Source organism: Brachionichthys hirsutus, chromosome 5 (genome assembly GCF_040956055.1).
Source record: "Brachionichthys hirsutus isolate HB-005 chromosome 5, CSIRO-AGI_Bhir_v1, whole genome shotgun sequence".
Classification (NCBI taxonomy): Eukaryota; Metazoa; Chordata; class Actinopteri; order Lophiiformes; family Brachionichthyidae; genus Brachionichthys; species Brachionichthys hirsutus.
Genome location: NC_090901.1, coordinates 5,998,236 through 6,011,677, shown reverse-complemented (window position 1 = coordinate 6,011,677; position 13,442 = coordinate 5,998,236). Strand labels below are relative to the sequence as shown.

Sequence of the window (13,442 nt, the reverse complement as noted above, 5' to 3'; positions counted from 1 at the left end):
AGACTTCAGATAAATCCTTTCTAGTACTACAGCTGGGACTGTATGCAAATGTTCCATCATGGAATTTATATAAATATACCAATTTGTACAGTATTGAGGAATTTGGGACTATTTTTAGTTTTTAGGAATCCTATTGAACCCCTCTGTGAGTTCTTTTGCTGTCAAGTCTCAACGAGCTACAATGAATCTCTAAAATCAGCAATTCTGCAAAATACCAGTCAGACCAACAATCATGCATCCTGATGCGGCGATGACTCACATGGGAAATGAAGACATGTAGCAAATGACAGATTTGATCTCATGTGGAATTTGATTTTGGAAAAATGGGAGTGATTTAACAAGCGTGGATCCTCTGGAGGTTTTAAGTGACAGAGGACTCTTAGCTCTCGCCACAAAGCTGCATTTTCATCTGTCGCAGAAGTGGAACTATCCAGATAAACTCTGATGCAATGCTTGCAAATATAAACCGAAATGTAACCCTGCTAATGAGCGAAGCAGCGCTAGCGAGAAGCAAAGGAACATGCAACGCAGCATAGTGCAATGAGAGAAATTAATTCGAAGCGGAGAGCACGCTATTTACACTCTTTGTGTGCTGGAACCTCCTGCCTTGCTCCTCAGAACTCTTGAAAGCAGAAATGAAGCCAACGCATTGATGCACGGTGAATTACTGTTGCCTGCGTCCTTTTGAAGTCTTTAGCTTTTTATTTTTGAGGGGGTCACACAATGAGGGGATTCAACAGGCAGCTTTCAGAGAGCAGATGGTGAAGGCAAAGGAGCTGTAGATGTATAACAGCGCTTCACGTCCACTGCAAACTATCAATGAACGCCGCAAGGCTCATTAGATTTAAAGCTTCGATTAAAGCTGATAAATGGACGCGTTTTACTCATCCTGCATTTGGCTTCTCCGTCTCTCATCTCAGGCTTTGTTGTTTCTGTATTATTAAAGATGGTTCCAGACTCCTCCTGGAGCCATCGTGTATGAGCTCATAGAAAGTAAGCACGAGGCGAAAGGGGATAAAAAACAACCCTGCTCCAAGTGTGAAGGTTTGCAGGCCGGTTTGCATCATGCACGTCGATCTCAGTACTTTGTGTGCCTCCAAAAGAGTTAAAAGGCAGAGAATATGCATGGAATGGCACAGGCAGTTTAAAGACATACTATCAAAAGGACTGTCGGGCCTCTGGACATGCAGGTTAGAAAGATTCAACCCCTGAAGAGCGGGGCCAAAAAAAGAGTGGACAGTCTATGGACCTGTGGCAGAACAAATACACAGAGTTTATATCTATTCACACTAGTCCCATTTCTTTTGTTCAGTTATATCCAAAACAGCAGCAGCAGCAGAAGCATGCGAGGGTGGAGGCCTGCCAGATGATGAGCACGACCTCTTAACGACTCCCGGTTGATCTCATCCTGGCCGGGCGAGTCGCGGGGTGGCACCGAGGCTACGGGGTGGGCGTTGCGGTTCGAGCACATGTCGTAAAGGTTTCCGGAGAACTGCATCTTCTTGGACTCCTTGCGGAGCGATTCCCAGACAGCTGCAGCTTCCTCCGGGCAGCCCGCCATCGCCCCGTTGGCGCAGTCATGGAATTCATCCCATGACCTGAAAAGGGGAAAAGAACCAAGGAGAAACATCAGGACGTTTGCCCATGTTAAATGCTTGACTATATATTGTACTGTACTGTAGAAAACAGTACTTGATCGTATCGCAAAGTGAAATTGTGTGTTAAATTGACACCAAAAAGCTCATTTTGTGTTTATTTAAAAGCCACAAATAAGTATTGTAAAAAAGATGATGGGGTTTAGATGTTGTTTAGATATTTTCCTCAATAACCTTTGAGGAATATATATATATATTCAGGAAAAAGTTAATCTGTGCTGCAAAGTGCAGTTGAAGTTTAGGAAATATTTCCATTCTCTAGGGTGGAGGATTCTCCACATGCAAGCTGAAAGACTAAATATACCTCCCTGGTTTCTTCTATTATTTTACAAGTTGAAGTTTTAGGATTCAAGGCACACCAAGTTCTCGCTCCAGTGCAAGTCAAGTGAACACCAGAGACACTGTAGGGATTTCAGCGAACAATTTACAGCAGAGTGCCCTGTGATATGGCACAGTACTTGACAGCACATTTTTGCCGTGTAAATTGCATGCTTATATTTCCAAGGATTTCTCGGCCTCTCTTAGTTATTGAGAATGAGCTGCAGATTTGTCTAACCAGCACGTTTTTTATTTGCTGCCACCACATATGTTGCATTTGTGTCCAACAAAAGCGAGTTAATGAATCAATCGCCTGTGAATCTTCTTGGTCACGTGATACATCTCCTTCTTTACAAAAGGGGAAAATGCCAACTGAGGAGGAAGAAGAAGAGCCACACAAACATGGCATTTTTTTTCAGGGGAATTTTCTGGCCGCGGCATGAAAGCGTTCTGTGGCCCGGAAAAAGGAGGGAGACTGATGGTTTATGGGATGCGAGGAAGAGGAATTTGGTTTAGGTCTGCACACGAGGGTGTGGTCAGTGTTGGAGGCTACAACGGGGTTGTTCCCCAATTTACATGACTAGGTGGTCATCAGTAATTAAACCAGCATGTTAGCTGCAGGCTTGAACTTAAACAGCTTCAACCTTCAACAACAAGTGTGCTATCGAACGCAGCCACGACACAATTAGGAAAGAGCAGAGGATGTGAGCCGTTAACAAGTGTTGAATTGTGCTGTGATATACTGACACGTCTTCAGTCAGACACAAGATGGAAATATGATGCAGACGAGACAGAAGCAATTCATTTTTCTGATGGGCTGTAAATATCGTTTCTCGGTGAAACACAACATTAAACTTTATTCCAATAACCTTCAAGCTCCACATCCAGAGATGCCGTCTGACTGTAATGGGCTTGTAATTCTCTCGGAGTGAATGCGATGGCTAAGTTGCCTCTGAGGAAATGCTGGCTGACTGGAGGAGGAGGATACTGGAGGCGACAGCAGAAGCAGCTGGCTCGGTTCAAAACTCTGACGTGAAAAACTTCAGAAAAAGAATGTAAAGGTACACATTATCAGCACCGCCCTGAGATCTGCTTCTGACGGGCTTCGTTTCTGTCCTGTGGGTGTGAGTATTCCCACTGCTGTGTCGCAATACACTCTGAACAGGTGAGAAAGAACGTGAGAATCTTTCTCTAATTTCAAATCATGTGTAAACTAGAAAATCACTCCGAGAGCGCAGACCTCCGCCAAGCAGCTCATTCCCCATCTAACTGGATTCACACCGTCCACATGGTGATCTGGATCATCATCAAAAGGTTCTGGATTGTTCTTGCCGCAGTGAATTCAATGCATGTTTTACAAGATAAGTAAATGGGGAAATCCAGATCCAAAAACAACAGCAGGATGTTCGAGCCACTTGAAATGAAAGCTTTATAATGTCTTCGGGCATTTGACATTTCCACAGACAATAGCGCTGCTTTGGAGACTGCTTGCAGCATAATGCACGGCGTGTGAGGGGGAAATCCCTATTCTAGCAAGAGGACACATGCTGCAAGAAGATGCATCACATCGTTAAGGAAACCTCCGTCATCGAAGGGTCCGGCAGCACCTGAATGCGTCACTTAAGCATTTATTTATGACTGCAGCCGCTGAGGGATCAAAAACCAGAATCTAATTTAGACCAATCAGAAGTTGTGATAAAATGGGAGGCTCTGTTTTGTGATCCCCTGAAGGCTCGTATCATTCATAGTCGTCATTCTCTCCTGAACTGAACTCTTACAATAAAAATCATGTATAAAAACAACATTTTCTCATTTGCGAGGTTGTTTCTGATCTGCGCCGTGTCGTTTTGGGTGCATTCGCTGCTGATCATAGCGCAGAAGAGTCGCCAGACAGACAAACCTACGTATTTATATCGCCTTCTGACAGATGCCATCTTGTCGTCTCATCTTTATCCACTCACGCAGATGGAAAGATAAATTCGCCAGCACACCCACGTGCGGCGTTCTAAAGCTCTGCTGCCGTCGCGGCTGACAGCCTTGGCCTCTCTCGACTCTACGTGTGTGTGTTTGTAGAGCTATGTTAATGATGATGTGTGTATTCCGGGAGAAATAAGTGATCACAGCCCCTTAAAAGAATGTCTTTATTCACTGTGGGATAATCTTACCTGCAGACAGCAAAGCATCATGGGAAGGTGAAAGAAAAGTACGCATATACATATATGAACTTTCTTACATGCTTTGCAGGGGGCCTCAAATGTGTGTTTGTTGCAACTACTTTATTTCTCTTCTTCATTTGATCTTTGATTTGGTTTTCATGTCGAGTTTTTCCGGTAGCAGGTCAAACAAACTTTCCCTGAAAGTGTTGAAATGTTAGGAACGAGCTAAATGTTATCCTCGTAAAGTGTTTTAGTGTTTTTGATTGTTAGTCGATTTTAATTTGCATCATTTCACTGTTACAAATTATTATCATTAGTAGCAGTTTAATGGTTTTAGGGGCAGCTGGGCTCAGGATGCAGAAAGATGATTCATTTCCAGGTCCCTCCCTTTAACTCTTTAAAGTTTCCGAGTGCCCCTGGGTTTGGGACTAATTTGTTAATAGTTAATGTAGATATACAGCGACGTCCTGACGTGTCCGACAGCAGCATCACGTTTTATGATTTCTGTTATTCCAATTAAAACACTGTCAAAACCATCCGTCTGTTTTCTTGTAGATGAGCCGCTTTTCCGCTTTGTGTGTCACGGGAGTTGCTGCAGCCTGTCCCGGCTTGCTGTGGGCGAGAGGCGGGTTGCACCCCGAACATGTCGCCATCGCATTTCAGTGCCACACAGAGACAGACACGCACACACTCAAACACTATGGGCAATTTGGAGGAAACCATTTCACCTAAATTACTTGTTTTCGGCAGTGGGAGGAAACCCACACGGACACGGGGAGAACATACAAACGCCACACTATATCGGATTCGAACCCGGTACCTTCTTGCTGTAAGGCAATAGCACTACCAACTGCACCACTCTGCCGCCCAATGAAAACCAATGAAATTCATTCTTCATGAAAAGCTGTTGAAAGTTAGCTACTGTAAATTCACAGCACAAAGTTTTAGTGTGTGTGTGTGTGTGTGTGTGGCCTGGGTCCAAGGTTTAAACACTCCAGCGGTCCACCTCTGAAGATTTACACGGCTGTTTACCTGCTGCTGACAGGTGGGGTGTGTGTTGGTGTGTCAGCATCTGCTGATCGTTTTTGTCCGTGTGTGTGTGTGTGTGTGGGCTTGTGTGTGTTGGTATAACAGACAGCAAGAACGTTGACAAAAAAAAGATGACGGCGTTGTGTGCACGGGAGTTTCTGGTGTGTTTGTGTTTGAAATTGTGTGTGCGTGTGTTCGTCTTATTTTGCAGGTGGTGCAGAGACAGCAGAAATGCACCGAGGACGCTGACAGACAACCAGCTGCTTTTACGGCAATAAAACCTCCTGAGGGCATGTTTGTTCTAAAGAGAACATGCTGCTGCTGACATCTGAAAACCTCCAAGCCCCAAGTATGGACTTATTTTCACAGTGTTTCTCACTTGGAACGATTATACACGCCAATATGTTCATACGCTCATGGGTCACTGTATTACAGGATACTGAAAGCCGAATCAAACAGAACATTTAGGGATTTGTTGCGACAGGGACACTTGTGCATGCTTCCACATTAAGAAGAAAACTCCATTCACACAGCTCACATGGAAGAGCTATCAGAGAGAAGACACAATAACACAACACGGACTCACAAGAGGTAGAAAACAGTTGTGTGGGTCTTTTTTCACATCCGACAGAAGGTTGATGTACTAAAAGGTAAAAAAAAAAAAAAAAACACATTGCTGCACCTTCAGAGCTGTGAGTCACAAAGGGCACAGGAATGAAAAGAGTCGAGCTGTTCTGGAGGAAGACTCTGACAAAGCTTTTATATTGAAATCATCACACTTCAGCTGCAGCGGCCTTGATCGGGGTTCAAGAAGGCTTCCTTCACCTCGCTGAAAAGCAGCAAGCTCTGGATGTTCCACTCATGCGGGATTTACAGATCTATATTTTGCAGCTGCAGCACGCCGGCTGTAAAGTCTCCAGCAGTAAACTGCTATTTTTTTTAGACGCGTATAAACTTATTTAATGTGAAACTGCAGCAGATGCATTTATAGTTCTGCAATCCCACTTTCTTACACACGACTGCCTCTTGGTGAAAATAAAAACAGCCACTTCCTCCTCAAATCACTTTTTAAATCTGCACGGTATTAAACGATGCAGCACTCAGAAAGATTGTTGTGTGTTTTTTTTTAGGAACTCCAACAGTTGCATCCTAAATAGGCTGCATAAAGCTGAAAGCGGCTGGAAATGGAGGCAGGAAAAGGAGCAGAGATGCCACAATGAGATGCAATGAATGAAGCACAAACGGCCTCACCTGAATCTGTGGAGGATAAAAATAAAGGTATGTGAAAGAAGAGATTGCTGACACTGAACAGACGCTTTAACACCGGAGTCATTTCTGTTTTCATCTATTTCCATCTGAGATATACAGGATAGACCGGAACATTGGTTCCATTATACATTCCTTTCTTCTCCACCTCATTGATTGATTGGGAGTCCCCTAAGAACATATTTTAGTTGATCAGCACATAAATCTCCAACTTTTGTTTGTGCAACTGAAAGCAAGGAAATGAAATAAATAATTTTTTATCTTTAGACTTAACAAATAGATTATAAAAAAAAAAGTTTTCTCTAATTCATCTGTGGATTAAATCCTGTAGGCAACACCTCTGCTATAAATTCACAGAGGCTACGGAGAGTAAATGCATCATGAGATGCACCATGCACCAATTTAACTTAACTGTTGAATTATTTTGTGTGTAATTCCCCTGCAGTTTTAGCCCCCAATATTTCCTTTTTCACCTCACTTACTCTGGATCCACAGTGAATAATTGCAACTTCATAATGCCGGTTATGAATACGAGGAATAAAAGCAGTGTAGCACTCCTGGGAGCGCACTGACAATGAAGCAGCCTTGGCCTAGATGCAAATCGTTGGCTGTTATTCCTACTGTAGCTGGCGTGAGTGTGTGTGTGTGTGTGTGTGTGGATCTTCAGAGGGGAGTGCCGTGCTACCTCCTCATTAAGGGGCTCTGATAGACACGCTAAAACCATTTTTGTGGGAGTGGAGAGGGGGAGCTGAGAGGGAAAACACAGCAGAGAGATGGAGGGAGGCAAAGATAGAACGAGAGTGAGAGAACAAAAAAATAAAGAGAAAGGGAGGTGAGGACAGAGATGTAGTTTGGGGACAAGAATGCATTGCATGAGTGTGTGAGCTCCAGTGTCCCCGCATTAGGAAACACTCATACTAAGGTGGCTGGGTTGCAGGATTAGCAGTTTAATTGGTACCTCAAGGAATAAAAGAGTGAACAACAGTGGAGTGGTAGGATGGGTGAGCTGCAGGCCATGGCAACACACACACACACACACTGTTCTGCTTGTAGGAGATCTCTTCAACCCTTCACAAAACTATTTATTTTAAATACGAATTTGGAGGAAAATTTGGGGGGGGGGGGGGAGAGCTGCAAAAAAGCATGATCAGAAATATTCACCAATATTGTCACAAGTCATCAACATCAGGGATCAATATATGAGTTAAACAAAATGTCAACAGCCACACATTTCTGCATCTGAGATATTAAAGTCAGTTTAAAATGCGTCTAGAAAATCTACATAATCCAATCCGGATGAAATTCAGTGGTGGGATAGAGAACCCCTCCCTACACAATTGTCTCAAATTCCATAAACATCGGTCAATAATCAACCGAGATATTGAGGAACAAATGTTGAAGCTCCATTGACTGAAATGTTAATGGAAATTTGAAAGTGATCCAGAATCCAGGGTCTCTTCTTGATCTTCTGTTCCTGGTAACATTCACAACATTTCCTGACAATTTCATCAAGATCCATCTGTAACTTTTTAAGTTATCTTGCTAAAGACAGACAGACAGACAGAGACAGACAAACCAACGGCGGTGAAAACCTACCCTCCTCGGCAGAGGTTAAATAAAAGCAGCTCTTCCCTGTGAATTGCCGGTGCTGCTATTCTTAAACTGTACCAGCAGTAGATAAAGAGCACCAATTTGTCTCTGCCTGATCAAGTTTGCAAATCCTCATTTATAATGTAGAGATAAAGAGTGCTGCTTACAATTCATGCTCGGCTGTTATTAAACAGCTGCTAACGCTGTCGGCTCGGCAGGCGAGTCTGCGTTTGATTTGTGTCCCGCACAAATGTCACTTGACAGGAACACTGTTCTTAGATCAGCGATCCTATTCTGAGACTCTTCACATGCTGGGGCGGGTTTCCCTGGTCGAGAGGATATGACTTTTCTGGAAGATGGATGACAGAGGTATGTATGTGTGTGTGTGTGTGTGTGTAGAGAAGTGAGATGTTGGCAGAGCGAGAGGAAGGAGTGATGGATAGATACAGGATATAGAGAAATGTGAAAGGTAGAGAAGAGAAAGGGAAGCGAGAGACGTTCTGCATCTTTAATCAGCTTCATCAGGCCTCCAGATGAAGGAACGAGCAGAAGGAAGATCTGCTGCGAGAGGAGAGGAGGCTTCCGGGGTCTGAGAAGTCAAACCGGAATTAAAATTCACGTTTCTAAGGAAAACACTTTATCCTTTTGCTTTTGCTATGTCTAAGAAAATGTGCTTCTGCAGTACAGTATTAGATTTCTGTTCTCCTGCAGGGCCACTGATCATTTATTTTGCTCCTCTTCATCAGTGCCCTCTAGGTGAACTGCATCAACTTCGGTTGAATGGGTTGAATAGGGAGTGAGCAAGTTGCAGGTAAAAGGGATTTGGAAGACTTATTTCTTTTGTACACTTTAACTACCAAAATCTTAGGGCAAGCAGGATGATTCTATTCAGACAGAGACCTCGGTCCTCCTCACTGCTGTGGCGGCTGCCTCCCACTCGCATTTAAACCTCCCACTCATTCTCCTCACCTGTGCAATCTGAAGGCCAAATAGTTAAAAAAAAAAAAAGAATTCATTAGAATTCTACAAAGTACTTAAATAAAAAATACTTTATACATTCCAATTCAATGACCCATGATGTGTCAGTGTTAATGGTGCAGGTTGCATATTTACTTCAGTGCATTCCATAAGTCTTCATTAAGGTAGTAATATTCAAACAGGTACTTTAACAGCTGAATATTCTCCGGCAGGTCCAGAAGAATTCCAGTGTGGGAAAGCAAAAGTGAATCAGAGTTTATTTTTTATTTTTTTAATCCATAAATGGAATTTAATGTTTTTTCCTGACCTTGTTCTGGATCAGGCAGATTTTTCATGATAGTTCATATCGGACCCGTTTATGACTGTGATTTTTGGTGAGTAAGTTGAATGCAGATTTTACAAGATATGATTTTTTGAACAAGCCTCCATTATAAGTAAATGGCAAAATCCAGATTTTTTTAAAAATATCCAGACGGGTGTCTGGATCGTTCTCAAAATTGAATGGGATCTATGTTTGACGAAGCCCAATTTTCAGACTTTTATTCATCAAGATCCAACCAGCAGTTTTTCCGTGATCCCACCAAATGCAACGTATACCCATAGGGGTATACGTTGCATTTGGTGGGATCACGGATCCAGATTGTGGACAGTATCCACAATCTGGATCAAATCCGGATGAAATTCGATGGTAAGATAAAGATCCCTACCCTGCATGACTTTATCAAATTCCATAAACATCGGTCAATAATCAAACGAAATATTGAGGAACAAATTTTGAAGCTCCATTTACTGCAATGTTATTGAAAATGTCAAAGTGATCCAGAATCCAGGATCTCTTCTGGATCATCACCAAAATGTAACCATTCGTTCCTGGTAACATTCCTAACATTTCCATTCATCAAGATCCATCTGTAGTTATCTTGCTAAAAGACAGGCAGGCTAAACAACCTCCACCTCGCCTGAGGTAATCACGAAACACTGAACTTTTCATCGGATTTGCGTGTTTCGTGCGATGCTGTGTGTGTGTGTGTGATCAAACACTGACCTGCAGATGGAGTGTATCTCGTGTGTGTCTTCGTCCTTACGGCCGTTGTCTGTCAGACTGTCGCCCAGAGCCATCAGACACTGAGCGAAACCCTTGTAGATGTAGTGACACCGCTGGGCTGCAGCGCCGGGGCAGGGGCTCAGCACTGGAGACACACAAAGCCACACATGCACACAGAAAAGATGAAGCGAAGCAACAACATAAGGACCTCAGTCTGTCCTGCAAGACCAGATTGACATGAGACAAGGGTGCACAGCTTTCTGTCCTGCTTTTGTGTCTCTGCAACACAATGGAGCCGGACTGCAGTGCTATCAGTCGCACACACGTTACAGAAACGCTGCCCGCGTTCACCAGATACTCCTGAGGGAAGCGTTTCATCACTAGAGAAGGTGCATGACCGGAACGCTGAACTGAAGGTGTTATTTTTCCTTTTTCCCCGACGCTTTTCCTGTACTTTTCCCAGTCGCCTCTTCCTGGACGCAGTCGGCCTGTTTACGTGGACGCTTGGTTCATAACCCGAGCTGCATCCTCTACGCCTCTGCATTCAAGTCTGCGTTGGGATTCTCAGCTCCTGTCGCTTAAACGTAATGTCAGTCGGCCAGTCATTCATATATGTGAGATTGAAGCGATGCAAAGCGAAGTTTACCCTCTAACGTCTGCTGTTTGGAGCTGGGCAGGGAGTTCACAGTGGTTTTATACGAGATGCTTCGCTGCAGAGCGCTGCAGCCGTGAGTGTGAATCAAAACGCAATGAAACACTGTGAAGCCAAAGAGAAGTGCAGCGAGAGGAGATACTCCTGCATAGGTTCATCACCGCAATCCTCATTTCACATCGCCCTTTCATCCATTTTTAATGTAAACGTATTGATTAGCGCAGCTTAAGCATTAAATTATGAAGTAAGTGCCTTGAAACTGAGCATGTACTGCTACAGAAACATAAATCAGATTTCAGAAAAGGGATTTAACAAGGAGTAAGACTCGATGTTGGTGTCCAACAGCTCAGGGAGTGGCTGGATCGATCACAATGATGGAATCGACAAGAACAAGGAAAATGCCATGCGTTACAATCTGCTTTGGTCGCAGAAAGAAGAATCTGATTTTTTTACATTTTAGATAAGGAAAGCAAAAAGCCTGTTTTTAGGTATTTATACACCATCTTTGTATTACCTCCTGCTTTAGATGCCGTTTATCGGATTGTTAGCAGGATTACGGGAAAACCACTGGATGGATCTTAATGAAAAGGAATCTGAAGATGGTCGTTGGTCTAACTTTGGTCCCGTTAAACTTTGAGAGCGAGATGCAGGTGCAGTTTGAACTAATAATCAACTAATTGATCCTGCTGCAGAATATCCAGACTTTCAATTATCAATCTCCAGATTTTTATTACTTTTGAGGTGATAAAGGTTTTTGGCTTTGATTAAGACAAACATAGGACATCTTTAGGTGATTGATACAGGTTAATCACATTTACAGTTCATGTAGCTGCTCCTGCAGCTTTGATGTCAGACGGTGATGACTTCAGGTCAGATCAATTCTTACAGATTGATTTGCCGCCATCATGCATCATGCATTCTAAAGTGCGTTTGCTTTGGCAATGCACTGTTGTTTATTCTTACCTCCATCCAAACTTTGTTCATCACATATGGGTGGAAAAGAAGGTGAAGACAAACGTTGGTGACATGAATTGGTTTTTCTTTTGCCATCGGTTTCCTCATTCCTGGTTTTCTTCTGTTAGAACTAATATATTCATCTCAAAGCTTCTGGCTCAGGACAGGCAGCGCACACCAATGGCTGCCTGCCGGTTGTACCGCAGTGTTTGAATGGTGATCAGTGCAGATACACAAGAGAGGGCGACACAGAGTGGAATCTCAATGATGACCGGTGTGATCCTGCATTTAAAAGTAGATGCATGAGCGACACAAACAGCAGCTCGATCGCAACTCTGCTTTCTTAAGTCATTCCGAGTTATTCGGCGTGTGAGTGGATCGCTTATCCGTAGCGCAAAAGCAGTGGAAGGAATAAAATCAGCTCCTAAAAGTGTCTGATGGAAAAATGCCAAAACAAAAAAAATCATTGTAGCTGCGGGAGAAAAGAAATGACAAATGCGGAATACAGGATCCATCAACATTTCTAAAAAAATAATAAACCTGTAAACTAAAGACAATTAATAAAAAGTGTCTTTTGGAGAACTTCTTTAAGAAGGCGAAAAATCCAACTGAGGAGGAAGAAGAGGAGCCGACGAGCTCCAAGAAAAGAAAGCTGCTTTTAACAAACCAGGAGTCAGATTTAAAACACGGGTTTATCAGCAGGTGACTCATGCACCCAGTCCGCTCTGCATCATATGTGGAGACAAGCTAGAAAACAAGGCAACGAAGCCTTGGAATCTGCTTCAACACACAGAGATCAAGAACCCTGGATTAAAAGACAAAAATTTAGAATTTTTTAAAAGAAAAAACATAAAACAAAACATGCAGCAATTACTGAGACCACAACTTCAACAAACATTGGTGTAATAACCATTTAAGAGTTATTACAAGTGCATAATATGAGGTTTAGTGGTTGTTGCCCAGCATGAAACCCGTTACGCCGTCCCAGAAGGACCTCGTGGCCGATAACAGAACACTAAGGCGGCGCTGCTTCAGACTCAGCTCATCTCAGAGGAGCCTTGTCGTGACTCGTTGGCAGAGATTGATACTTCAATGAGACAATATGGGCCCCGTTAAGGGTTCGAGAACAAAGCTGCATCATGTCATGATTAGTGTAGCAGGGATCACACTCCTGAAGAGAGGCTGTTCCAGAAGTGGCTAGTTGTGCTGAGTAAAAGTCAAAGAGTTGGAGCCTGGCAGCTGAACAGGAGATGATAATTGGGTCAGACACAGCAGCACCACAGCGCTCCCCCATTTCCCCAGAGAACTGCTGCTTAATATTTCATGAACCAGACCCTTTCCTTCCCCTGTTCACTCTGGATTGTTTTTTTCTTCTTCTTCTGATAAACCTATTGATTTCAGACAGGGTTCTTCATGGGGCCTGACAATTATTGGCTTCACTCATCGCCATCAAGTTTTAATGAAGACCCGAGGAGGGATTGAAAACAGCTGCAAATGGAGAAAAGAAGACCGGTGTAGAGAAAAAGAGTTAGAAATGATCACTAAAGGACTCTCAGAGATAAACGAAAGAGATTACCATTCAGTGTGTGTGTGTGAGGTCGCTGCATCGCTGACAGGGATCGTGATGATCTCAGGCTTCCATTTCCTCCAAAACTAATCAACGCCCCCCCCATTTATATTTATTTTTAATTGTGGCAGTTCTGGCCCTCCATAGGGCGTTCAGCAGGAAAGATCACAGGTGGGAAAGAATAGAGTTGAAGCAACTCAGGTGCTTCACACACAAGCGTGCTGCAGCAGGC

General features: G+C 43.3%; 1 protein-coding gene across 1 annotated transcript; it reads right to left on the bottom strand.

The window, feature by feature from the left end:
- Window positions 1-1,312: 1,312 nt before the first annotated feature.
- Window positions 1,313-10,415, bottom strand: nrn1la (neuritin 1-like a). Its single transcript, XM_068739958.1, has 3 exons — window positions 10,292-10,415; window positions 10,038-10,182; window positions 1,313-1,598 (listed from the first exon to the last, which is right to left on the bottom strand). Exons 1-3 carry the CDS (start codon window positions 10,413-10,415, stop codon window positions 1,313-1,315), a joined length of 555 nt encoding a protein of 184 aa, XP_068596059.1.
- Window positions 10,416-13,442: the final 3,027 nt, after the last annotated feature.